The 27,941-nt window shown below is 37.8% G+C and overlaps 1 protein-coding gene across 1 annotated transcript in view; it reads right to left on the reverse strand.

Moving 5' to 3' along the window:
• LOC126188195 (adenylate cyclase type 2-like) overlaps positions 1-27,941 on the reverse strand; it is a 258,257-nt gene that overhangs the window by 33,696 nt on the left and 196,620 nt on the right. The window contains exons 12-14 of the mRNA XM_049929738.1: positions 23,669-23,927; positions 23,508-23,576; positions 15,026-15,169 (exon numbers count right to left, since the gene is read on the reverse strand). Of these exons, the coding sequence (XP_049785695.1) occupies positions 15,026-15,169; positions 23,508-23,576; positions 23,669-23,927 (472 nt within the window). The remainder of the gene's footprint in view (positions 1-15,025; positions 15,170-23,507; positions 23,577-23,668; positions 23,928-27,941) is intronic.

Raw genomic sequence — 27,941 nt, forward strand, 5'->3', positions numbered from 1 at the left:
CCATGTTAGTGTTCTCACTGTATTTCATTTCATGATTATATTTGAGGCATAGCTCAGCATCAAATGCTGTGCAAGATGTTTTTGTTCAATGTTTCACAGTTGTTCGTTGTGCCTCTCCTTGACTGTTCTAACAGACATATCACATTTGCTTGGAAAGTGGCACACACTCAAATTTTGTCAGTATAGATCATCTTTAACATCACAAAGAAGACTTTTCATTTTTGTTGATGGGAGCCAAATACATTGATTGGATGCCATGATTCCATAGGAGTCTATCAGCTGACAAAATACCTGAAATGTGGGAAAGTGGAAACACAACATTTGCAATTCTTGCAACTCTGCTCAATTTGCATACCATCCTAGTCAATTATGACTCTGGGATTTGGATATTATGATCAGTTTCAACATGGTTTTTCTCTTTATGAGAACCTTATTTTATGAAACCTCAGAAGGAATTGCAGAAAATAAGACAGTTATTTTCACTGAATTACTACGGCATGTTCCTAGACCAACTTGTTTCCTAATTGATCGAAAATGTTATGAACAAACTAATAGCGTGGCGATTGCCTGTCATAACATATCTATACCTGGAACTAGAAGCAAATATACTAGAATCCATTTAGTTCAAGCTAATATGTTGCTATGAATATTTTGATGACATTTTGTAGTTTGGTCATATGGCCAAAATATCTGAAGAGTTTTGGAACATTTAAACTATCTATGCTAACATAAAATACATGATGGAACTTGAAAATCATGGACAACTACCTTTCCTCAATGTGCTAGTTAAGAGGAGAAACAGAGAATTCCTGGATTGCAGTGTGTATAGAAAACACTGTGATACTGGTAATAAGAGTACCTCAAGTACTATCCATTCCTGTGGATACTGCAGACTGTGGAGCATGTTGGAACAAATGACACCTGTTGTCTGGGCTCTGAGGTCATACTTGGATCATTCCAGTGACTGGCAGACAAGGTTGAGAAGACCAGACCTGCATATAGTGTTTCAGTGAAGCTTACAATTTGCGACATTGTCCCCAAAACTGCTCATTTGCCCTTTGGTTCTGAGTTGAATGAAGGGCCGAACCAGAGACTTTGAAGGTTTTGTGACAGGCTAGGCTGTGACTCCCTGGACTTGCGCCATAGGGTTGTGATCTGTAGGGCCCCCCTAAATGGGTCAGGTGCACACTACACATCAGAGGCTCCTATCATGTACCTGAATGTGTGTGGTGCACACAATGGTCTTTTGGATTGGGTGACTCTCCATTCAATCCAGATAACGTTAGCTGTAGGAAACCCTGAAGTATCAGTGTAAGATCTGAAAGAAATGCTTCCCACAGGTGAGGGTATTAAAATCCTAATGGTAAACTGCTGAAGCACTCACAACAAAGTGCCAGAGTTTGAAGTGCCCCTGAAAATCAATGAAACGCACATAATATTAAGTACAGAGAGCTGACTGGAATCTGAAATTGATAACAGTGACTTTTTTGGGAAAAATTTAAGTGTATATCGAAAGGATAAGTGAATAGGAAATGAAGGTGGTGAATTTTTCACAGTGGATAAGAAACTCAAATCCACTGAGATAGAAATTGAAGCTGAATGTGAGATTGTTTGGGCAAGACTCAATATCAAGGGTGGGCATAAAATGATAACTGGATCCTTCTGTCGCCCACCAGACTCATCTCCTGATGTAACTGCAAACTTTAGAGAAAACTTAGTTGACTTGCAAGTTCCCCGATCGTACTGTAATCATCAGTGAAGACTTTAATCATTCAACAATCAATTGGGAAAATTACAGTTTTTTAGTAATGAAACATTAATAAATGCCTTCTCTGAAAACTACATAGGACAGATAGTTTGAAACTACATTCATGATGGGAATATATTGGATTTAATGGCAACAAATAGACCTCACCTCTTTGAAGATGTCTACATCGAAACTGATATCAGTGACCGTGTTGTGGTTGTGGCAAGAATGATTACCAAAGTACAAAGGAAACTAAAACAAGCAGAAAGATATATATGTTCAGTAAAGGAGATAAAAAAGTGGCAGTGTCATACCACATTGAGGAACTTGAAATTTTCAGCACAGGGCAGGAGCATTAGAGGAACTATGGCTCAAGTTTAAAAGAATAATTGACCATGCAACTGGATAGATATGTACCCAGTAGGACAGTTGATAATAGGAGGAGCCATCCATGGAATACAATCACTGAAAAGGAATTTCTAAAGAAACAGAGACTACTGCATAATAGGTGTAAAACAAAGCTTAGGGCTATAGATAGTGAGACACTGAATGAAATGAGTCTGGCTGTTATGAGAGCAAAGCGTGAAGCCTTTAGTGACTACCATAGCAGAATATTGTCAAATGAACTTTCACAAAACCTAAAGAAATTCTGGTTGAAAGTAAAGGCTGTTACTGCACCAAAGTTAGTGTCTAGTCCCTAGCAAATGAGACAGAAACTGAAATTAAGGGTAGCAAAGCAAAAACTAAAATACTTAACTCCGTTTTCAACTGTTTCTTTACAAAGAGAAATGCAGGAGAATTGACCCAATTTAATATTTGTACCACTGAAAAGATGAGTGAAAAAAGTATTAGTGTCAGTGATGTTGAGAAACAGGTGAAACCGTTAAAACTGAACAAAGTTCCAGGGCCTGAGATGGATTTCATATCAAATTCTATATTCAATTTGTGGCTGGGTTAATCCCTCTTCTAACAATAATCTATCAAAGATCCAACAAACAAAAAACTGTTTTGATCATGTGAAACACAACTCAAACTTTTCTAATATGACATACTGAAAGTTTTGGACCAAGGAAGTTGGATATATGCAGTATTTCTTGACCTCTTGACTCAGCACCACACCTACACTTATTGTCAAAAAGTATGATCATATGGGGTATCAAGTGAAAATTGCGACTAGATTTAGGATTTTTTTGGCAGGGAGGATGCTGCATGTTATCTTGGTTTGGTGCACTGTCATCGGATGTAGAAACAACTTCGGATGTGTCCCAGGGAAGTGTGTTGGGACCCTAGCTGTTCATGCTCTATATTAATATAAAAATATGTGTTTCAGTGTCTTTGGAAATTCAACCACTATGGGGGTGAAATGATGGATGAAAGTTTTTATGGAAATATTTCATTGTGCAAGCATTTCTGAAGCTAAATCTATGAAAATTTGTATTTGGTTTCTCTGTTAGAAATAATACATACACGTCACTGTTTATGGAAATTCCACACCTAAGCATTTTTAAAGCTAAATCTTTGAAAATTGGTGTTTGGCTTCTTGGTTAGAGATGAAAAAATACATTTTTCACTTTTTCAAAATTCAGCATCTAAGGAGGTGAAGTAGGGTCGGACTGATTCACTGAGCCATCACCACCCAGACCAAATTTGCTAAGAACTTGAAGATGAAGAGGATGTGGATCTTATACTGTAGGCATTGTTTAAGAAGAGATCATCTGAAATTCCGTTGCTAAGGGGATGAAATTCAGTATGAAAGGCTTTTTGAAAGTATGTCACTATTACAGGAATTTTGGAGCTAGAACTAAGAAAACTAGTATTTGTTTTCTCACTCAGAAAATAAAAAAAATATATGTTTCAGCATTTTTGGAAATTCAAACACTAAGGGGGTAAAATAGTAGGTGAAAGTTTTTTTTTCAAAAATAAATAATCACTAAAGAACTACTAAAGGATTTTTAAGGCTACATCTATGAAAAGTGTTGTCTGATTTCTTGGTTTAGAAATTAAAAAAAAAAATATATGTCTTTCAGTGTTTCTAATGAAGTGCAACAGGGGACGAAAATTTTTAAGAAAGTATTTTGTTACATTAGAAAAGTTTTAAAGCTAAATGTATGAAAACTGGTATTTCACTTCTCGGCTAGATATAAAGAAATGTTTGTTAGGGGATGAAAGTTGCTATGGAAATATCTCTACAAGAACACAAAAGGTATGATTAACAAAAACCTTGGACTCCAGCTAGAGAATCAATTTGTGGTTGGGAGTACATTTGGAAAAGACCATGATTATATGGGCTTAATTAGTGTAAAAAGTTTAGAAGGTGTTGTAATTTGCGAACAACATAAAAATTTGATTAAACAAAAAAAATCTCCACAAGCCACACAATCTTCACAAGCAAAGCAATGGACAGTAAGCTAGTTTGCACATAAAATGAAGGAAGGGCAACCAGTCACACCATACACTGATCATGGTCTCCACCAGCATTAGCTGAGCACCTTGCAGAAAGTGTAAGGGGGTCCACAAGCACACAAGACAAAATCCCTGTGGTTACTGTAATCAAAGGGGCAGATTTTTTTAGGCTAGAGTCAAGTTACAGACAGAGAGTACTGAAAGAAATTAAAGCAGTGCAAGACCATAATATTTGTAACAGTCTCCAGAAAAATAAAATTAATTTGTTACATCGGAACATTCAAGAGTTGGAAAATGAGATAGATGAGCTTATTGTTTGCCATGGAGATGCTGAAAATTCTGAAGAGATAGATGTTCTTTGCCTCTCTCAACACCATTTAATGACAGGGATGGAGAAGTTAAATATCAAGGATTATATACTTGCATCATTTTTATGAAGATTAACTTGAAAAAAGGAGGGCTTTTGACATATGTAAAAGTTGGACACAAAGTCACAAATATTGAAATAAACAGATTGAGTGTCAGAATCTATAAGCATGTACTTGTGAATTGTTACTTCAGAATACTTCTTTGATAATTGTAACAGTCCACATATCCCCTCTAGGAAACTTTCAGCTGTTTATGAGAAACTTACATGCAATATTGAGCTACCTGTCAGACAAGAAGAAACAGTTAGTAGTTTGTGGAGATTTCCGTGTAGATTTCTTAGGACACAGACAGAAAAAACAAACTAGAGCTATAATACCAGAGAAAGAGAGTTGCTACTCACCATATACCGGATATGCTGAGTCGCGATGGGCACAACAAAAAGATTCGGGACTCAGCATCTCCGCTATATGGTGAGTAGCAACTTTCCATCTCCAGTATTGTTACATTCCATCCTGGATTTTCCAAACTAGAGTTATAATTTAGACGTTTCCATCTACTCATGCACTGCAAAACAGTAGGACACTGATTGATAACATTTTTATAGACAGTGCTCAGGCTGAAGCAATTAATGTGTACCCAGTAGCCAGTGGACTGCCTGGTCATGATGCACAAATATTGGAAATAAACAATTTTGTACCTTAAAACCTGGAGCAGTTCCTGAACTACAGTGTTTAGCACAGAACAGAACAGAAGCAGCGAGGATTATTAATGAGAACAGGATACAGTGTGTTAAGAGTAAGCTGAAAGGGGTGGTATGAGATGAGTTACATATAGATTTATTTATTTATCGTTCTGGTGATCCATGTTGTGACAGTATCACAGGATATGGAATGTGTCAGGAATCTATGGTAGCATATAAAAACAAAACAAAATGATTTCAAATTACAGTAAACAGTAACTTAGGTTCTAATACAGAAAATCAGTTTTGAGATACAAATAAATATTAGAAAATAATAAGTGTTACAGAAAATAAATATTGCAAAATATGTGTTTACAATAAAGAATAGTCAGGATTACAAATGCAGATTTGGGCATACATTTGCAGTTAACAACACAAGAAATGCTAAACACTGTAGTTCAGGAACTCTTCTGTCATATAACTGCCTTAAACTTTTTTTTTTAAACATGAGCTCTTCTTCTACAAAACAATTCTTGAAGGAAGGGCATTAAAAATCTTACAGCCTGTGAAATGGACTCCTTGCTGTTCATACTTAGATTTGCCTGATCATAGTGGATATCATGTATTCTTCTCATCTCATGTCTATCATACTTACTATTCAATGATATGAATATAATAGAGGGAAACATTCCACGTGGGAAAAATATATTTAAAAAGAAAGATGATGAGACTTACCAAACAAAAGCGCTGGCAGGTCGATAGACACACAAACAAACACAAACATACACACAAAATTCTAGCTTTCGCAACCAACGGTTGCCTCATCAGGAAAGAGGGAAGGAGAAGGAAAGACAAAAGGATATGGGTTTTAAGGGAGAGGGTAAGGAGTCATTCCAATCCCGGGAGCGGAAAGACTTTCCGCTCCTGGGATTGGAATGACTCCTTACCCTCTCCCTTAAAACCCATATCCTTTTGTCTTTCCTTCTCCTTCCCTCTTTCCTGATGAGGCAACCGTTGGTTGCGAAAGCTAGAATTTTGTGTGTATGTTTGTGTTTGTTTGTGTGTCTATCGACCTGCCAGCGCTTTTGTTTGGTAAGTCTCATCATCTTTCTTTTTAAATATACTCACTATTCAGTTTAAAAATAGATTTTTCTTTCATTATGAAGCACATCAAAGAGAATATATATTGCACAGTGGAGGTAAGAATTTCAAGTTTCTTAAAAAGATTCCTGCATGTGGCTCTAGGATGGACTCCGCACATTGGTCCTTATGGCTCTTTTTTGTGCACACAGTACCCTTTAGCCAGTGATTTCCCCAAAATATAATTCCATATGCCAAAATGGCATGAAAATAACAGTAATAGGCTGACTTTATGGTTTCCATACTTCTATAAGAAGGAACAATGTGTAATGTGTAAGTCAGTCTTTTGTATAGGTCCAGGATGTGGTTTGACCAGTTCAATTTGCTGTCAACCAGCAAGCCTAGGTATTTTGAGGTATCCACCCTGGTTATCACCTGCTCACCTATTTTTACTACTGTTTCTTCATACACTCCTGGAAATGGAAAAAAGAACACATTGACACCGGTGTGTCAGACGCACCATACTTGCTCCGGACACTGCGAGAGGGCTGTACAAGCAATGATCACACGCACGGCACAGCGGACACACCAGGAACCGCGGTGTTGGCCGTCGAATGGCGCTAGCTGCGCAGCATTTGTGCACCGCCGCCGTCAGTGTCAGCCAGTTTGCCGTGGCATACGGAGCTCCATCGCAGTCTTTAACACTGGTAGCATGCCGCGACAGCGTGGACGTGAACCGTATGTGCAGTTGACGGACTTTGAGCGAGGGCGTATAGTGGGCATGCGGGAGGCCGGGTGGACGTACCGCCGAATTGCTCAACACGTGGGGCGTGAGGTCTCCACAGTACATCGATGTTGTCGCCAGTGGTCGGCAGAAGGTGCACGTGCCCGTCTACCTGGGACCGGACCGCAGCAACACACGGATGCACGCCAAGACCGTAGGATCCTACGCAGTGCCGTAGGCGACTGCACCGCCACTTCCCAGCAAATTAGGGACACTGTTGCTCCTGGGGTATCGGCAAGGACCATTCGCAACCGTCTCCATGAAGCTGGGCTACGGTCCCGCACACCATTAGGCCGTCTTCCGCTCACGCCCCAACATCGTGCAGCCCGCCTCCAGTGGTGTTGCGACAGGCGTGAATGGAGGGACGAATGGAGACGTGTCGTCTTCAGCGATGAGAGTCGCTTCTGCCTTGGTGCCAATGATGGTCGTATGCGTGTTTGGCGCCGTGCAGGTGAGCGCCACAATCAGGACTGCATACGACCGAGGCACACAGGGCCAACACCCGGCATCATGGTGTGGGGAGCGATATCCTACACTGGCCGTACACCACTTGTGATCGTCGAGGGGACACTGAATAGTGCACGGTACATCCAAACCGTCATCGAAGCCATCGTTCTACCATTCCTAGACCGGCAAGGGAACTTGCTGTTCCAACAGGACAATGCACGTCCGCATGTATCCCGTGCCACCCAACGTGCTCTAGAAGGTGTAAGTCAACTACCCTGGCCAGCAAGATCTCCGGATCTGTCCCCCATTGAGCATGTTTGGGACTGGATGAAGCGTCGTCTCACGCGGTCTGCACGTCTAGCACGAACGCTGGTCCAACTGAGGCGCCAGGTGGAAATGGCATGGCAAGTCGTTCCACAGGACTACATCCAGCATCTCTACGATCGTCTCCATGGGAGAATAGCAGCCTGCATTGCTGCGAAAGGTGGATATACACTGTACTAGTGCCGACATTGTGCATGCTCTGTTGCCTGTGTCTATGTGCCTGTGGTTCTGTCAGTGTGATCATGTGATGTATCTGACCCCAGGAATGTGTCAATAAAGTTTCCCCTTCCTGGGACAATGAATTCACGGTGTTCTTATTTCAGTTTCCAGGAGTGTATTTGAATGTTGTGTGGAACTGAATGTAGTTTGTTTTAATGTAATATAAAGAAAGGCCATGAATGTTAAACCAGTTCACTGTTTCACTTAAAACCTTATTTGGCATTTCCTCAGGTTTATCTACTGAATTATCAATAAGTAGTGTAGTATCATCAGCAAAAATGGTGAATCTACAATATTCCATGCAGAGAGGCAGATCATTTATAAAGATAATAAAAAATAGAGGGCCTAGAAGTGAGCCTTGGGGCACTCCACATGTGATGGTATGCCATTCTGAAGATAATGGGATTCCATTTTGACTATCCACTACAATTTTCTGTTTCCTGTTTGATAGGTATGAGTCAAGCCATGGACCACTTATATCAAGATGTGCAGCCTAATTATAAAAGAATCTGGTCACTGAAACACTTTTGTTAGACCACAAAAAATCCCAACCACTTTCAGTTTTTTTGTTGATAGATTCCAAGACTTTGCCAGCAAATGCAAATATTGCATCTTCCGTTGACAAACCTTTCTGAAATACAAACTGACCTTCACTGAGGATATTTTACTCCCTGAGATGCTTAACTATGCTGGCATGCATTAGTTTCTCTAAAACAATTGAAAAACTTGTTAGTAGTGATATTGGCTGATAGTTAGCAGCATCCTCCTTATCTCCCTTCTTATACAGCAGTTTTACAACTGCAAACTTAAGCCTCTCAGGAACTATTTCTTGCTAGGTGATGCATCAACAATGTGGCAAAGGACTTTATTAAAATACTGCTGCAGCCATACAAGTAATTTGTTAGAAATATTGTCAATTCCAGTAGAGTTTTTACTTTTCAGGGATTTAATGACTCTTTCAATTTCTTGAACAGTGACTGTTGTTACCTTCATGTGTTGTACTGATGTAGGTACACTGGCTTTTAGAAGATTGATGGCTTGGTTCATGGAGCTTTGTAAACCTATTTTTTCTGTTACACTTAAAAAATGTTTGTTTAATGTGTCTGCAAGTATTTGTGGATTGCTAACAAGATGACCCTCACTTTTTATTTGGATATGTCAAATTCAGTTTATTCCCTAGTAAATCTTTGCAACATTTGAATGTTGCTTTCTTAAAAAATTATCCAAAAGATCCATTAATACACAAGTAAGCCGTGGATAACTAGGGGAACAGGAAGAGGGAAATTAATGTAAAGCCAGGGAAAGTCAAGATCTTACATTACTTGCATACTACGAAAAAGTACTGTAGTATTTTAAGGAAAGTCATTAAAATGTTCAAAATTATGGATGTTGTGACAGAAGTAAATAATGCACATTAATAAGTTGCAAATTATATGGGACATTGTCAAACGGGAGACAGGACAGCCAGTCAATGTACGAGAATACATAACAGCCAAATGAAATGACAGTGTTGTGACATATAATTCATAAATTGGAAGTGCTTTTGACAATCACTTTCTAAATGTAGCAGCAAATATAGGATTAAATGGTTCAGTTGAAGACGCAAGAGAATATATTAAAAATGTCATTCCACAAAACTTTAAGCAACTAGAGGTAGCACCAACATTCTTCACTGAAATTAATACAATTATTAACAATTATCATCCAATTTTCTTATTGCCATCTTATCCCAAAATATTTGAAAAATTAAAGAGTAACTGCACACTTGCTGAGTATGCTATTTATACATTCACTCATAAAATAATACAAGCCTTAAAGAATAACATATTGCCAGTTGCTATTTTTTGTGATCTCTCCAAGGCCTTGTACACAATTGATCATGATATATTTATGAATAATGATATTCTTTTATTGAACTGATGGCTTTACACACAGCTGTTTGGAGTCATATGTGACAAACAGAATGCAAAAGGTTGTACTGAATAATTCAGACAATGTTGGAAAGTTAGAAAATTTTAGTGACTGGAGTAAAATCACAAAGGGTTCAGTTTTCGGTCCACTCCTATTCCTTATATATGTGAATGACCTTCCACTTAACATTCAACAAGCAATTTTTGTACTTTTTGCTGACGATAATAGTGTTATAATAAATCCTTTTATAGAGAAAGCAATAAAAGAGTTAGTATTTTCCCAAGAATTATTAAGTGGTTCTCTGAAAATGGACTCTCCCTACATTTTGAAAAAACAACCACATTCAGTACTCTAAAACGGATAGTATTGTACGAACAATTCATATAAAACCTTAGCAGGAGTCAGTAAGTAGGGTAGAATGCTGCAAATTTTTGGCTGTACATATTGATCAAAACTTCAACTGGAATATGCTTATTACTTAGCTTAACAAACAATTAAGTTCAGCTGTCTTTGCTCTTCATATAGTTGCTAACTTGGGAACAAACATATCAATCATCTGACATTTTTTACATAGTGCCAGTCAGTGACACTGCACAGAATAATTTTCTAGGGTATCTAATGACTTAGAAAGAAAGCATTGATTGCCAAAAACGTAGCAATAAGAATACTAAGTAATGTTCACCCACAGAAATCATGTAGACACCTCTTAAAGGAGCTAGGCATTTTAACTGTGCCACCACAGTACATATTTTCACTAATGAAATTTGTCATAAACAATCCATCTCAACTTGAGAAGAACAGTGATGTACATACGTACAACACTAGAGGGAAAAATGACTTATTAGCCATTGTTAAAACTGTCAGTGGTTCAGAGAGGAGTTCAACATACAGCAAAAAAATTTTTTTGACAATTTTCCCAATAACATAAAATGCCTGATAGTGTAAATTGTCAATCTAATTTAAAATTAATTTTCCTGGACAACGTCTCCTTCTCCATTGATGAATTTGTACTTAAAAACTAATAATAATAATAATAATAATAATGTGTTCATTAATGTTAACATTTACATATAAAGTGAGTCATTCCACATCATTTTATAAAGAATTGGTCAAATGACATATGGAACATGTAACTAACTAATCAACTAACTTACTAACTCATCTATAGCTGAGTGATGTGTGGCACATAGAAGCATGCAGCAGAAACAGTATTCGCACTAGCTTTTTAACTCTTGTTCTTTCTCTGACAAAAGCACACACCTTCACACACACAACCACACAGGTACTCAAATACAATCACTTTCAGTGGGCAACAACAACAAAATTTTTGTGACCATTTTGAAATCCAGTAGCTTATTTTGTGTTTTGAAAATGTATGATCAGCGTAACAGAAATCTATTTTCATGTATCACATCAGGATTCTTAAAAATTGCACTTAATACAGAATTTTACATCATGCTTTAAAGTTGCAGTTCCACATTTTGTGTAAGCTGTAATAACACCAGTATAATGAACTAAACAGGAATTAAATGTTTATTCTATTGCACTATTTTCATACATGGGACAGAAATTAATGCACAAAAAATAATTAAAAAACATTATACCTTAAGACTTACTACAACGCATACCTCCTTTCCATTTCTTTAATGTCTTGGAGAGATCTCTCACTCAGTTCTTCACTAACTGCCATGAGGTTTTCTAGAAGCTTATCTAGTTGTGAGTGAAGGAATTGTACCATCAGACTTATTTTGTATCTAAGGCTTTATATTTTTCCAGTATGCTGTTCATATATTCCACTTAGTTTGAATCCGTATTTCCCAAGAACTTCTGAACAATTTCTTTGAAACCAATCCAAGCTTTCTTTTCTTGAGGAGTCATACATTTTTCAAAACTTTTATCTTTAGTTAGCTACATGGTCTACAGCCCTAAAAATATACCACTTTCATTTTTGTTTCTGAGAGCACAGGAAACTTGTTGGTGAGATATTTAAAACATTTTTTTCTCCAATGTAAATCACTTCATTAGTCCCAATTTAATATGCAAGGGTACTAGAATTTTCTGAGGATCAGTTAATGTTTTACCAATGATATTGTTGGATCCTAGAATCAGTGGTTTTTCTTAGAGGCTATTCTCATGTTGTACAATGGTTCTTTCTATCTTGGCTGTCCCATTCACAAAAATAACATGGACAGCTGGTAAAACACTATTGTTGTCCTTACAACATAAAGAGAACTTTGAAAACACTGAAGATTATCCATTGATGTTTGTTGTAATTTACTTTTTCAAGTAGCAGATCAAGGATTTGAGATGGACAGAATGCTTGACTGAGTCTGACACTAGAATTTTTTGAAAGATTTCATGATGCCTTCAGCTGCCATTGTCTTTATTTCATGTATGGTTGGACAATTTCAGCCTTAGGCCATTTTCAAGTGTTTTATGTATGATGTGTTTAGTAGTAAATTATGCCGTGAATTTTGTTGCTCCTATGACTCCATGTTAACCTCATAAAATAAACCCAAGATGTTTTACACTATTTTTGGGGCACATTACCTTCAAGCAGTTGTTGCAACAACAGCTCAAAAGTAACATGCTCCAAAAATAGCATAAACATATCACATTTATTTTATGAGTATAACATAGAGTCATAGGAGCAACAACATTCACAACATGATTTACTACTAAAAAATCATCCATAAATTAGTTGAAAAATTATACACTCATACTTGAAATAATGAGAATGGCAGCTGAAGGCATCATGAAATCTTTCAAAAAATTCTTGACAGCTGCAGACCCTATTGCATTGAAAATGATTCTAGAATGTTGTTGTTATGTAGTAACATGCCTTTTTAACTTCTATTAGTCGAGTCACTGAAGAGCCTCCAGTCATCTGTCTTGTAATATGCTCCTAACTTGTTCATGATGTTTGGAATGTCAGTGCAGTATACTAAAGAGTCTCCTTGCCTAAAACACTGTTCCATGTCTTTATTTCTCTCTCTGTATGTGTAAAATGTTACACTTGTTCCCGGAGTGTAGTAAGTTCTTTTCTTTCAGCCTTGAAGCTAGAAGTGCTGAATATCCTTTGGGACATTTAAATCTGTGCCCAAATCATATAGTTCAAGTTATGGGAAATGTTGGGGCATGTCCTGTATATATGCCCAACCAGAATCTTCAGAAGGCTCATCTGATGTACAATTTAATTCGGAAAGCAGTATCTTAAGGTTATTAGGAGGTATAGCTACAGGAACATAAGCACCATGTGGCACAGTCTTCTAGCAGACTCCAAATCATGATAAATAATTCTCTTCTTGATTTTTGTGTTGAAGTCTTTTACACTGAAAATGCAGAAGTAGCAGTCATCAAGGTGGTTCTTTGTTGAACACCACACTATTGGAACTCCAAGACTAAAGGACTTTAATTTTCCTATGGCCATTTTCTTAACTCCACAATCCAAATGCTACACACAGTATGAGAGGCCCATGATTTATCCTGATCCCCCATCCCTTCCCCCGTTCCCCTCCAAACCAAGCAAAATAAATACATTTAATAAATGAGGTTATGTTCCATCTCTGTGTGGTGATCATGAGACGTCCACAAATATAACAATATATCTAAAAAGAAAGATGATGAGACTTACCAAACAAAAGCGCTGGCAGGTCGATAGACACACAAACATACACACAAAATTCTAGCTTTCGCAACCAACGGTTGCCTCGTCAGGAAAGAGGGAAGGAGAGGGAAAGACGAAAGGATTTGGGTTTTAAGGGAGAGGGTAAGGAGTCATTCCAATCCCGGGAGCGGAAAGACTTACCTTAGGGGGAAAAAAGGACAGGTATACACTCGCGCACACACACACATATCCATCCACACATATACAGGCACAAGCAGACATTTGTCTGGTTGCGAAAGCTAGAATTTTGTGTGTATGTTTGTGTTTGTTTGTGTGTCTGTCGACCTGCCAGTGCTTTTGTTTGGTAAGTCTCATCATCTTTCTTTTTAGATATATTTTTCCCACGTGGAATGTTTCCCTCTATTATATTCATATCACAAATATAACAAAGTAGATATGGATTGTCCAAACACTTCTCTGCATGGTTGTAGCTCAACAAATAAACTGAAACAAAATGATTCACTGAAACACTCTGCCCTACCCTATAAAAGGCAGACCCATGAGTGAAAGCAGCCATATTATCTATCATCAATGCTGCAATTACAGTACTTCATCCAATGTGTGCATGACAAGCATCAAAATTGTTTTCTCACATGAAAGGCCACTGCCAAACCATAGCAAATCGCAAACTTGACCATCTAGTTGCTGAAAATGGTGTACATCCCAGCACAAATAACTTGTACACACCACTCCTTCCTCACCCAGATCATGTACTGCCTTCTTCCACCTCCCTCCCCCCCCCCCTCCAATCTGGGCATTATCTTTTTGTCTCTCTCTCTCTCTGCCTGTCTGCCCTTTTCCATCCCCTGCCTTTCCCTCTCTGATCCTTGTCTCCCTCTTCAACTCAACTATCCTCTCTTTTCATCCCCCCATCCACTGTTTTTCTTGTATGCTCTACCCTCTGAACTTGTTTTGCATTACTGTTCAGCCACTGAGTCACCTGTTGAAAGACCTGCCTCACAATATCCCACTATCCCCTCCTTGCCTCATGTGTCCTTCCCTCTCCCTTCGCACTCCCATCTGCCCAAGCAACTATTTCTCTCAATAACAGATAATCAACAGTCCATCTTGCTGCAGTCATAAGTGTGTGGTTTGGGTGTCTGCATAGTTGTATGTGAATTTTTGCTGGGGAAAGAGCAAGAGCTCAAAAGTTGGTGCAAGTATGATTTCCTGTTGCATGTTTTCATTGGTCAGCTGTTGACAGCCATATTTTCATTACCAAAATATCATTATATTCTTATGATTAAATTTATCAGAACATTCTACAACCATTCAGGTACCTTAACACTACTGGTAAGTAAGTGGTTGTTTATATTTGTAACTGTGTACTAATGAAAGAGATGTTTTCATATTATCTGATATACTTATTCTACAAAAGCACTCAACTCTACGTACTTGAAATACTGATGGTTGCAGTACCCAGATGACACAACCGTATGCACCTGTTATGAGGCATCCAATCAGAAGTTTGAGCTGAAAATGCATTCTCAGGAAAAGAAAACTCATCAGCAACACAAGTGCACATGTTTCTGTGATGTGCTGAAACACACAAAATATTTATTTTGAGAGATTTAAATACATTCTTAAACTAAAATGAAATGGCAAATGAAGTTATTTAACTTTTAGCACTCTCAGACTTTTGTGCATATGGAAGGTATTTCCACAATGATTGGACAAACTTTCAAAGATGATGGAAAGTGGAAAAAGGAGTAAAATCATGAAGGAAACATCTGTTTGTGAGTACACTGTTCAAAATGTGTAAACCAGAATAGCTAATGGCAGTCAGCAGGAGTTCCTTTTGTTGTTGGTAAGAAATCTGGATTTTTGTAATTTCATTTCTGACCATAAATCTGAAAAATCCTCAACTAAAATCTCTGTAAGTGATGGGTTTAATTGTTATAGACATTACTCCATTAGGTGTATCTTACAACAGTGATCAAAATGGTAGTTGTTGCACTGGGACATCATACTAATAAAGAAGTGAAACATTATAATATGTTCCACAGAGATGAGCCATAATTTATTTTGTAAGGATAAGCAGACTTATTACATCTCTAGTGACATTACTAATAAATGCTGTATTGTAATGAGAGCTTCACACAATGGTAAGTTTAATCTAGTTTATTTCAGACATTATAATGTGGAGTGTCCAGGAGTCATAAGGGCCATAAAAGTAACATCTGTACTGAGCTGTGTATGGTACATGAAGGCACCCTGAACAGTTTACATAACATTTAGCCTCACAAATAGTTTGAAAAGTATACACTAAATGCTGTCCAAAAGCAACATTCATTGCAGAGTCATCCTGAAGTGTTTCCTGTTGTGATTGGAACACAGGGAATACAGGATCTTGGTAAGGACAGAATATGGATGAAGTTATCATTGAATTATTACTTGAAAAGGAGTATCATATACAACATAATAAAAGAATTTTGGAAGAGAGAGAGGAAATTTTCCAGCCCATGAAAAGACTAACAGAACATGTGAGAGACTGAGAGATGTATGTGTACCATTCAATATGAAAATTATATCCATACAGTGCAAAAAGATACCAAAAAAGCAAAGACATGGTGGTCACCAAGCTCTATGTTAAGAGTTTCAAATTGATCATGTAGGAACCACCGTAGAGAGAAGCCAACTTCCATTCAGACAAAAATTAAAACTCAACCTATTCCTAAAACCACTAATAATAAACCTTTCAAGATACTGCAGTATAGGATAGACCGAGTGAATGGCAACTAGGATATAAAAATCAGAAAGAAATGGGCACACTGGACTAATGAATGTTACACGGTAGCTCAAAGAATCTAAGAAGGAACAAAACAAACAAATTTTCTGGCTAAAAGGGGAAGGTACCCATAGTCGAATTTGTAGAATTCAAGAACGAAAGGAAAAGAATAGGAAAGACTATCAGGAATGCCAACGAAAATTTGAGAAAGATCAACTGTGGAAATAGAATAACATTTAAGTGAGAATAACATAAGAGACTTGTAGCAAATCTTTAAGTCAAAGCTTTATAGCTATTCATCACCAAACCTCTGCTTTAAGAATGATCTTTGGAGATTAATTTTGATCAACAAATAAATTTGTGACTATGTAGCTAATATGTCAGACACCAACTAAACTGTGAACCACCACATAATAATCTGATTTTCCAAGAGCTAATAATTATACTTCCCAATTGAAGCTCACCAGATTAAACAGAAATGAAAAATATCATAAAAAGCCTCAAAAATAACAAAACATCTGTTAGGGACTCATTCACTATGGAGCTTCTGGGTATGAAATACACTAAACTCTCACTAGTCTGGCCCTCAGTAGTCAAACCTCTTAGTAATCTGGCCCACATCCAGCCTCATGCAGAAATGACACACACAGTAATGAATTCTCATGTGCCAGAATGTTGTTAGTTAATTATATTGTTAAACAATGCTATACATGTTTGAAATTGTGGCTTTTTTACAGTTCAGTACCATGGCTTATAAAAGAAAATGTGCTTTTATAGACCTCAAGCATAAACTCAAAATTGGATATTTGTTGAACTGAGATTCTTCACAGAAAGCCATTGCTGCTGAGTACATTGTTGGACAAGCAACTATTTACAATCAAACTTTGACAGAGAGGTAATCAAAAGCGTATAGGGAATTTAAGATGCAAGTTATGAAGAAGAGGACATAGGAGGACGGACATGAAGATTTCTCATGCTGCTGGTGCTGAAGCTGCAGACATCTTCCTGGAGTACATTATGTAACAACCAGAAACATGCAATACCAATGTAATGTTTGTGAAGCTGTTGTGTGATAAAGCATAATCACGTATTCTCATTGTGGCAACTAAAAATTTGGGATATGTTTGACAGTGAGTGATACTACTGTATATGTACACACTCAATGACTAAGTTTTCCATGACAATGAGTGCATCTTATGACTTAATAACACATAATCCCTATGTACTTATAATAAATTTAAGACACACTTAATAATCCAGTACTTTCACTAATCCAGCACCCATATGTGCAAGGAATGGCCAGATTACTGAGAATTTAATGTACTAGAACAATTAAAGAAAATCATTTAACAGAAAAGATCCAAGATGAATGGAACATGTAATTATTTACCTATTACACAAGAAAGGAGGTGTCAACAATTACAGAGGCATACCACCTTTTCCAGTTGTGTACAAAATACTCTCTAGAGCACTACAGAATAGAACAGCATGTCATGTAGAACTGCAGCTAGGATAGTACCGAGCAGGTTTCAGAAAAGGACTGTCAGGCATATAAGGGATATTTGATAGAAACCAAAAGGCTAGCAGGAGATAAGAGACACATAATTCCATACACCAAAACACACTTATAAAAATGCTGGAAGAGTTTGGAACAGATGACAACAATCATTAAGAAACATACAGTCATAAAATAAATTCTTTGGAGAGATATCAGAATCATTTCACATCAAAACAAGAGAAATGTGAGGAGATGGCTTCAACACCCCCTCCCCCCAAAATCAAATGATATAGTTACTGAAAAGTTCAATGAAAATTTGACTCTCATTTAAAATAGGTACCCAACTCGTGTAACTATCAGTCTACTCTTGATGTGTTGGCAAAAGTATATGTTTGAAGTTGGTGATAGGCATAAAACATCATCTGAAATTGTACCAAGTATTTCTCTGAAAATAATTTTCAGCAATTAGTTCGGGAGCCCACAAGAAATGAAAATAGTTGCAATCGTTCTAACAAGACTGAATACCATAACATCCAAATCCAACAAAAATAAACACATGTGTATCTATGTAAGAAAGAAAACAGATTAAAATTTTCTTGACACTTTCATAAGAGTCAGTTTCCATACATCCCTACTAGCTATGCAAGTTGTAGACCAGCTGCAGCTTAATTTCAAATATTACAGCTCATGATGAAAAATGTGATGCACCCAGAAGACACAGTCAGATTTCAAAGTAACGTCATACACATACACACCATGGGTGGGTATGTACGATGAGGAGTGGCAATTTTGTGTGACAGAGTAGCCACCAGAGTGCATTGGTGGTGTTTGTGTTTAGTTTTATTACCAGGCCTGACGGGAAATGTGAGAGGCTTGAACAGTATCAGATGTTGAGAAACCTCTGTGAAGGAGACTGAGATGTTGCATACTTGTGTGTGAGATTATTATCAGTGCCCGACAGAGTTTCAGACTCAATGTGAATCTCTGTTTAACCAGCTGGTTAATTTGTGCTACATCCAGATTTGTGGAGAATTTGGGTGAGACAGTGGCCCAATTTTGAACTCCATGGGAATGTGAGGGCAGGCATTCTCATCGACAAGCTTCAGGTTGACCATATATGATCACCACAAGGAAGGGTCACCATATTGTGTACCAAGCACAGAAAAAATAATGGACACCCTGCATCAATCTGTATCACCCTGCACCACTGGTCAAAGAGTACCAGCAGCCAGAATAAGGAATTACTGTTCCATGTGCAGTCTGCCACTAATACTATAACACTAGTGCCTGCATTTGGGGTAGTGCTGTGATTAGTTAGCATGAACTGCTGAAGAATGGGGTCACACTGTGTTCAGCAATGAATCTTGATTCTGCACTACCCTTGATGACCATCGTCAATGAGTGTGGCATCAATCTCAGGAGAGGTCCCATTCTTACTGTGTTTTGGAGAGGCACAGTTGAGTTACACCTGACAACATGATGGGGAAGCTGTCAGGTATGACTTCAGGTTGTGGCTGATATTGATTGGAGGAACTCTGACAGCATATCACAGACTTCACGTGTCCCCATGGTTACCTCTTTTGCGACAGTCTCCTGGTGTGATTTTTCAACAGAGCAATGCTCATCAACACATGGCACATATTTTTATAATTTATCTGCTTGATTATTATGAATAATAGCCAGCTACACTGTTCTGTAAATTTTTTTTTTATTGTATATCATTCCGGATGAGCCCATTTTGGCATACTGTCATCATCAGGTGCTCTCACAAGTAACATCAATGCTTCATGTCCTGTCTTTTTTAGAATTATTAGTTTCTCCTAGGTGTACACTGGAGATGTACGTCTAATTGTACTGGTTCCCATGCATGCTACTTTTCTGACAGAGTACATGGAAACCAACTAAAATCAAATATACATTCCAGTGTATGCCAAGGAGAAAGTAATAATTCTAAATAAGATGGGACATAACAGCAATCATGTTACAGGTGAGAGCAACTGATAATGGCAACATGCTGAAACAGGCTTATTATGAATAATATAAAATAAAAACATTTTACACAGCAATGTAGCTGGCTGTTATTTGTAACAATCATGTCATTAAAAGACATATTTTGAACTGCGGGCCCCAAAGAATAGAAGTTGTCTGCATGATCCTGAGGTAACCCCGTGGTCAGCAAGGTGATGGGTTCTGCCCTTGATAGAACATGTGTGGTACCAGCTTGGATATGAATTCCATCCCAGTGCCAGTACCAATGACACCAAGGACCAGTTACAACAGCTGTGGGCCAGTTTGCTCCAGGAGAGGATACAATGACTTTGTGGCAGTCTTCCCAACTGAATCAGTGCCTGCATCCAGTCCAGAGCCAGTGCAACATCATACCGACAAATGTTCTCACATTGCCAATTTCTTTGTAATTAGATTTGATTTTACAGCACTGACATAAAATCATATACCCCCTCAATCTGTGAAGTTTTATTTCTTTTCCACCTCCCCTTCTGGGTGCTTTACTTTTGTGTCAGGCAATGTATTACTGGCACAGTTTAAAGTTTCCTACCAAGTAAATTAATAACAAATGAAACACATCTCCCATGTTATACATAACAGGTTAGGACACTGTTGGAGAAACAATGAAACAAACATACCAGGTTTCAAAGAATGCAAAAGGTTCCAAGATTGGTGATGTTTTATGGAAGCTCAAAATTTAGCAAGGAATTCTATGTGAGATGCTTCTAAGGGTTTCCACAATGAAACCCTCTTTGGAATTCTTTCAGAAAACTCAGACACATTCTAGTCCTATGTAAAATACACCAGTAGAAAGACACAATCAATACCACTAGAGCTGAGATAGGAAACATTGCTTTCTAAAATACCTTCACCAAAGAAGATGCAGTAAACATTCCAGAATATGAATCAAGAATGGCTGCCAACATGAGTGCCTCAGGAGTTGGTACACTCGAGTGACTTAAGTCACTCAATAAAGGCAACTTTTCCAGCCCAAACTGTATATGAACAGGTTACTTTTGAAATGTTTTAATGAAATGGCTTCATTTTTAACAGTCATATAAATCACTCATGTGACAAAAGATCTGTACTTAGACTGGAAAGTCACACATGTCACATTAACACACAGAATAGGAAATAGAAGTAATTCACTGAATTATCGACCCATATCAGTGACATCAATTTGCACTAGAATTTGGGAATATATACTGTGTTTGAACATTGTGAAAATGTTGAAGAAAAATATCTATTGCATGCAACCTGTGCAGAATTAGAAAGTATCATTATTGTGAAACGCAACTGGCTCTTTATTTGTGTGAACTGATGAGTGCTACTAGCAAGACATCTCAACTCGATTTTTCATTTCTAGATCTCCAGAAAGCTTTTGTTGCCACCACTCTCCACAAATAGCTTCTTACCAAATTGGATGTCTATGGAGTATCGTCTCAGTCATGTGACTTGATTTGTGATTTCCTGGTGGAAAAATTGTAGTTCGCAGTAACCAATGGGAAGCCATCAAGTGAAAGAGAAGTGATATTTAATGTTCCCCAAGGAAGTGTTATACGCCACCTGCTGTTCCTGATCTATATACATGATTTAGGATACCATCTGAGTACACTTCTAGGATTGTGGATGAAGCTTTCATTTATCTTCTAGTTAAATTGTTAGATGATTAAAATGAATTACAAAATGATTTAGAGGAGGTAGTGAAAAGTGGTCCTAAACAATGAAAAGTGTGATATGCTCCACATAAATACTAAAAAAAAAATTAAATTTCAGTTACACAATAAATCACAAAAATTTAAATATTATTGATTCAACTAAACACTCATGGATTTCAGTTATGAAGAATCATCAAATAAAACATTATGGGCAAGGCCAATCAAAGACTGCCTTTTATTGGCAGCACATTTACAAGATGCAAGAGATCTACTAGTAGTACCTGCACTACACTGGTCTGTCCTGTTTTGGAGTACTGCTGGATGCTTTAGGATCTGTACTAGATACTTTTGACAGAAGACATCGAGAAAGTTAAAAAAAAAAAAAAAAAAAAAAAAAAAAACCCCTCATTTAATTTTATCGTGGAATAGGAGAAACAGTGTCATGAATATTATAAGCAAGTTAGGGTGCAATTATTAAAACTAAGGCCTTTTATTGCTGAGATCCTTTCAAAAAATTTCAATCACCAACTTTTTCCACCTAACATGAAAATATTTTGTTGACTCCCCATCTACATAGTGAGATATGACCAGTATCCATAGTACGAGGGTGGCTTGAAAAGTTCTCACAATCACCACAAGACGTCAGCGCTAGCGCAACAAGTTGTTCACATGATATTTAATGGACTGTAACACTGTAAACACATACCACATCAGTGCTCTTGGTAGAGAGCTGTGGTGGTGATGTGGCTCTGTTGTTGTTCCCGCATAGTGATTTGTGAAGATGGACAAAATCGAGATTCGAGCATTGATTAAGTACTTCATAAAGAAAAGTATGAAAACAAAGGACATTCATGCCAATTTGCAGAATACGCTGGGGAACTCTGCTCCTTCATATTCAACTGTCACAAAGTGGACAAATGAATTTAAATTTGGTCGGGAGAGCTTAGATGATGATCCGCACAGTGGTCAGCCAAGATGTGTCACTACTCCAAAAATCATTGCAAAAGTGCACAAAATGGTCATGAGGGATTGCCGACTGAAAGTGTGTGATTGCTCATGCTTGCCAGATGTTGTCACATTTTAACTGAAGAATTAGAAAAGAAAAAATTATCTGCAAGATGGGTGCCGCGACTCTCGCCGTGCACCCGCACACATGTGCCGTCAACATGGCAAAATTACACAAACTAAGGTATGAATTGTTGCCACACCCACCTTATTCACCTGATATGGCTCTGTCTGACTCTGTCAGAGTTTCACTTTGCCTTTACATGTGTCTGCTTGTGTCTGCATATGTGTGGATGGATATATATGTGTGTGTGTGTGTGTGTGTGTGTGTGTGTGTGTGTGTGTGTGTGTGTGTGTGCGCGAGTGTATACCTGTCCCTTTTTCCCCCTAAGGTAAGTCTTTCCGCTCCCGGGATTGGAATGACTCCTTACCCTCTCCCTTAAAATCCACATCCTTTCGTCTTTCCCTCTCCTTCCCTCTTTCCTGATGAAGCAACCATGGGTTGCGAAAGCTTATTTTGTGTGTGTGTTCGTGTTTGTTAGTGTCTCTATCAACATACCAACACTTTTGTTTGGTAAGTTACATCATCTTTGTTTTTAGATATATTTTTCCCACGTGGAATGTTTCCCTCTATTATATTCACATGAAGAAAGACAAACATGGACATCAGTTTCAGTCAGACGAAGAAGTGCAAGAGTGGGTGCAATTGTGGATCCATCAACAGCCAATCATAATTTACAAAACAGGAACTGACACCTCATGTCTCAGTGGGATAAATGTCTTATCGCATTTGACAATTGCTCTTGAGTAGAACCATTCCATTGTCCCATTGTGGCAGATGTTCAGTTTTGATTTGACTGCCCTTCATAAATAAAAAGTGAATGGTCACTGTTTTTTTTTTGAAATAATACTTTAGATGTATTTAGTTATGGCTAAAAGCTCTATAATTATAAATTGATAGTAGATTGTATTTATACTAACCCATCCTGCAACACACCCTGTCTCCCAAGGAGAATAATCCGTTGATACTGACTGTAAATAACACTCGGCCTGTAAAAATCATTCATAATGTGTACAACATAATTAAAAATTATTAGAAAGCAAACAAATATGTACATATATTGAGATTACTGTGCTCTTACCAGTTCAAGCATGTTGCAGAGTGACAAAGACGTGCATACTATAACGTATAGGCACGTTCTGACACATGGTTGCTCAACTATTCTCTCTGAAGTTGTATAGAAGAATTTCATGATACAGTTTTGTGGGGGTGTAACTGGTCCTTCATCACCATGGGGATCATAGTATTTATTCCACAGGAAATGAGTCCAAGTTGTAGGCTGGAGAATAAAAAGAAAAACTCCAACCATTCCATAGCCTATCCATGGCAGCCAGTGTGTCCTGCACAAAGAATACCAACTTAATATTTGCTATTTTTTCAAGGAAATATTAGTACATAATAGCTGACTTTATTTAGAGGCTTACAGCTTTCTTAAGTTAATTGATTTATTTAAATTTTTTGCATACAAATAAAATTTAACTGGTAATGAGCAGTTAACTCTGCTGGCAAAAATATGACTTATGAAATATGAAATATTTTTTAGTTGAACATACAAGAGAAAGCAAGTAATAAATGGTGATATTTTTAAGAGGGAAAGAAAGACATAATGGTTAAAAATGGACTATCTTATTCTTTTTGAATATAGGTCAGTTGCAAAAGCAGTCATATTGTATATTTGCTTGACTATGATCACTGAAAAGTATTTATGTGGGCATATTTACTAAGCAACTATATCTACATGGATGTATATCAGTGCAAATTGCCACAACCAACAGTGGGGAAGGGCAAGTTTGACTACCTGGTTGATGAGCATGCAGATGAGCATTGTGGTCAAATTCAGTACCTGCTAGACAGCCTGTGTCATCTTAAACCCCACAGCTCCTCTTTCCACTCCCAACCTCCAAACAACAGCTTATATAAATCATATAGGTGGAAACTGTCACTCAAAGATATTCCTCATTTACCTGATTCATATTTCTTTCTGTTGTCTTGGAAGAGATGAATACAGATTATGTATGGTTTTCATTGTACCATTCTTCCTGCAAAACAGTGACAAGTACAGGTAGTGATGATGGAAATGGGTAGCAGTCATGCACTCTCCTCCCTGAAGTAGACCACAGAGGCACAATAATATTGAGATCTAGTGGCAGCATAGCCAGGGGAGATCTAACAGTTCATCCTTGCACTCACAAAACCAATCGTGGACAATGCAAGCTGTGTGAAGAGGGGCCCTATTGCTTTGGAGTGCAGTACCACCATTTGAGAAAAAATATTGTGCCATGGGATGGGCCTGATCAGCCAGAATATGATGATAATCCTTGCCAGTAACCCAGAGTACCCAAGAGGCACATGGAATAGAATGATATGGCTGCCCAAATCATAACTGAATGCCTGCCATATTTCACTCTTGGGATGCAAACTTGGCCAAAAGGTGAAAACAGTGTGCAGCAAGACTCATTCAACCAAAGAACTTTTTTCCATTGCTTCATTGTCCAGGTTTTATGGCTTCAGCACCATGATTTCCAGTTACAGGTATACACATCACTGATGAGTAGTTTTGGAATTCCTGGTGCTGACAGGGTTCAGGAATCATGGCTTTCATGTCCACAGTGACTTCTTGCAGCTGTTTTTCTCTTTTTTTATCTGTCACAATAATTTTCAGTGACCATCTGTCACAGTCGCTCAACACACACTTTCATCCATGTTGAGACGAGTGATTTTTTTCCCTCACTATCTCTTGATGTGGTATAAATCTTAAATATGGTGACTCTTGCAACACCAAACAGTTCAGCTACCTTGGTTACAGAAGCATCTACCATATGAGCATCAACATTTTGCCAATGTTCAAAGTCATGAGCTCCAACATAATGCAATCACAGTTAAACAGAACACTGTCCCGATCACAGCTAACTCTTGCATCAAGTTGAAGACATTGCACAGGAGACATTCATAGTCAAATTCAACTGTGCAACCTGCAGGGTTGGTTAGCATCTGCGTTTATGATCAAGCATGCATTTGGTAATGTTTCCATATTTTTGTCCAGATCCCATGTGTTTTGATTTCATCTCTTAGGCTCACACATTTTATGTGGTTTTGATTCTTCTTCAGTACTGATGAAGGTACCAAAATGGAGTTCAGTATTTATAAAATGTGCAATACTAGCATTTCATTCCTCAAGAGTTGCAGAGGACTGAAGTGTTGTTAAATAATGGATAATTCATTGAGAAAAATATTTCACGCAAATCATGGCATGTAAAGAATGGAATGAAGATCTACTAGTGTATAAATATAGATGAGGATCAAACTATTATATCAAAAGAGATTAAATGAAAAATGTGAAATGAAACAGATAGCTAGGAAAGTAGATGGTGACTGGAATGCTATTAAAAAATTGTTATGCAAGCAGCTGCTAAAGTTTAGACAGGAGGGAAAAGAAATATTCTATAGTGGTACTGATAATGATTTGGAATGAGCATACTTGCAAGTTATGGAATGATCATATCTGCAAACTAGAAAAAGACAAAAAATTGGTGTATCTAAAAACATTGTCATTGCTTAATAATATGGATTATAGAGAGAATTATGAAAGTAAACCTGCTTTAGTGAAGAAAGAAATAAGTAAAATTAAACAGGAATTGGAACCAATATCTGAGTGATAAAGGACATGATAATCAGGTGAGACAAAACAAAACATAAAAATTATGAAGCACTTACATAAATAAGAACAAGATATTTTATAGTTAAATATAATATCTGAAAAGGAATAGTTGAAGTTCTTTAAATGCTTAGGGACTGATAATAAAGAAAAACCAAAAACAAAAAGCAATACAAATGACTGTAGATCTGATAGCAAAGGAAGAACAGAAAAAAAGATCCAAGAAACAAAAAGTCATCAGGCACTGATAACATATTTTATTTCTTTTTATATTCATCATTAGCCAATATATGTTAAACTAGACAATTTTACATTTCAAGTTTTATATCACATTCAGTATTTTACCATCTTATTTGCTAGAAATTTGCTTAGTGTTCATGTAGTGTGCGTGGAACTGGTAAGAAATGCTGTATGCACTCTGTGTTATACAGCTCTGTAGTTTTTTGCATGCTCTTTTAACAGTTTCAGGAATACAAGATACTGATATTTTATTTTCTTCTTAGCTTGATTATTACAGTAAGTGATGGGGTGAGGAGATTTACTGGGGAATAGCCAAGAGAAGGATGGGGATCAGTGAAGGTTGAGGCCATATGATTTATGAACACAAAGGATAAGGTATGTTGTAGGGTTAGTTCCCACTTATGCAGTTCAGAAAAGCTGATGTTGATGGGAAGAATTCCAGATGGCACAAACCGTGAAGCAGTCACTCATAGTTTGTTGGTAGCCATTCATGTTGACAGACTGCTTGTTAGTTTTCTTGCTCACATAGAATGCAGCACAGTGGTTGCAGCTAAGTTTGTAGAGCACATGGCTGTTTTCACAGGTGGCCCTGCTATTGAAAGGGTGGGACATACCAGTAACAAGGCTGGAGTAGATGGTACTGGAAGGATGTATGGGATAGGTCTTGTATCTGGGTCTATTGCAGGGATATGAGCCATGAGGCTCTGTGATATACTGAATCATGAAAAGAGTACTCCTTTGTGGGCAGACTGTGGGTATAAGGGGGATGGTAGTTGACTGATGAGACAAGGCACAGGAAATCTGTTTCTGGACCCAGAGAGTAATTTCAGTCTGTGAGGGTCTCAGTGAGACATTTGGCATATTTGTGAGGGACTGCTCATCACTACAGATGTGACATCCATTGGTGGCTAGACAATATAGAAGGGATGTCTTGGTGTGGAATGGGTGTCATCTGTTGAAGTTGAGGCATTACTGGTGGTTGGTAGGTTTAATGTGGACAGGGGTCCTGATGTAGCCAAGCAAATGGAGGAGAAAGCATTAAGGTTTTGGAGAAATGTAGATAAGGTGTCCTTGCACTTGGTCCAGATCATGAAGATATTATCAGTGACTCTGAACCAGGTAATGGCCATCTAGGATGGTGCCATGGGGATGCCCATTGTTGTACCAGAGATTTGTTTGTAGGTGATGTTTTCAGAGGAAAAGTAATTGTGGATGAGGATATAGCTGGTCATGGTGACCAGGAAGGAGATTGACCAGGAAGGAGATTGTAAATTTGGAGTAAGTCAGGAATCGGGAAAGGTAGTGCTCAACAATGCAAGGACACTGGGGATGTTTAGTGAAGAAGAAGTTGCCACAGTGACACAGAGGGCACAGGGCTGTAAATAAACAGGAACTGTGAAGAATCGGTAGAGGAGATGGTAGGTGTCTTTTATATAGGAAAGGTTGTTGGTCCACAAGG

The sequence above is a fragment of the Schistocerca cancellata genome, chromosome 5, assembly GCF_023864275.1.
Source record: "Schistocerca cancellata isolate TAMUIC-IGC-003103 chromosome 5, iqSchCanc2.1, whole genome shotgun sequence".
Taxonomy (NCBI): domain Eukaryota; kingdom Metazoa; phylum Arthropoda; class Insecta; order Orthoptera; family Acrididae; genus Schistocerca; species Schistocerca cancellata.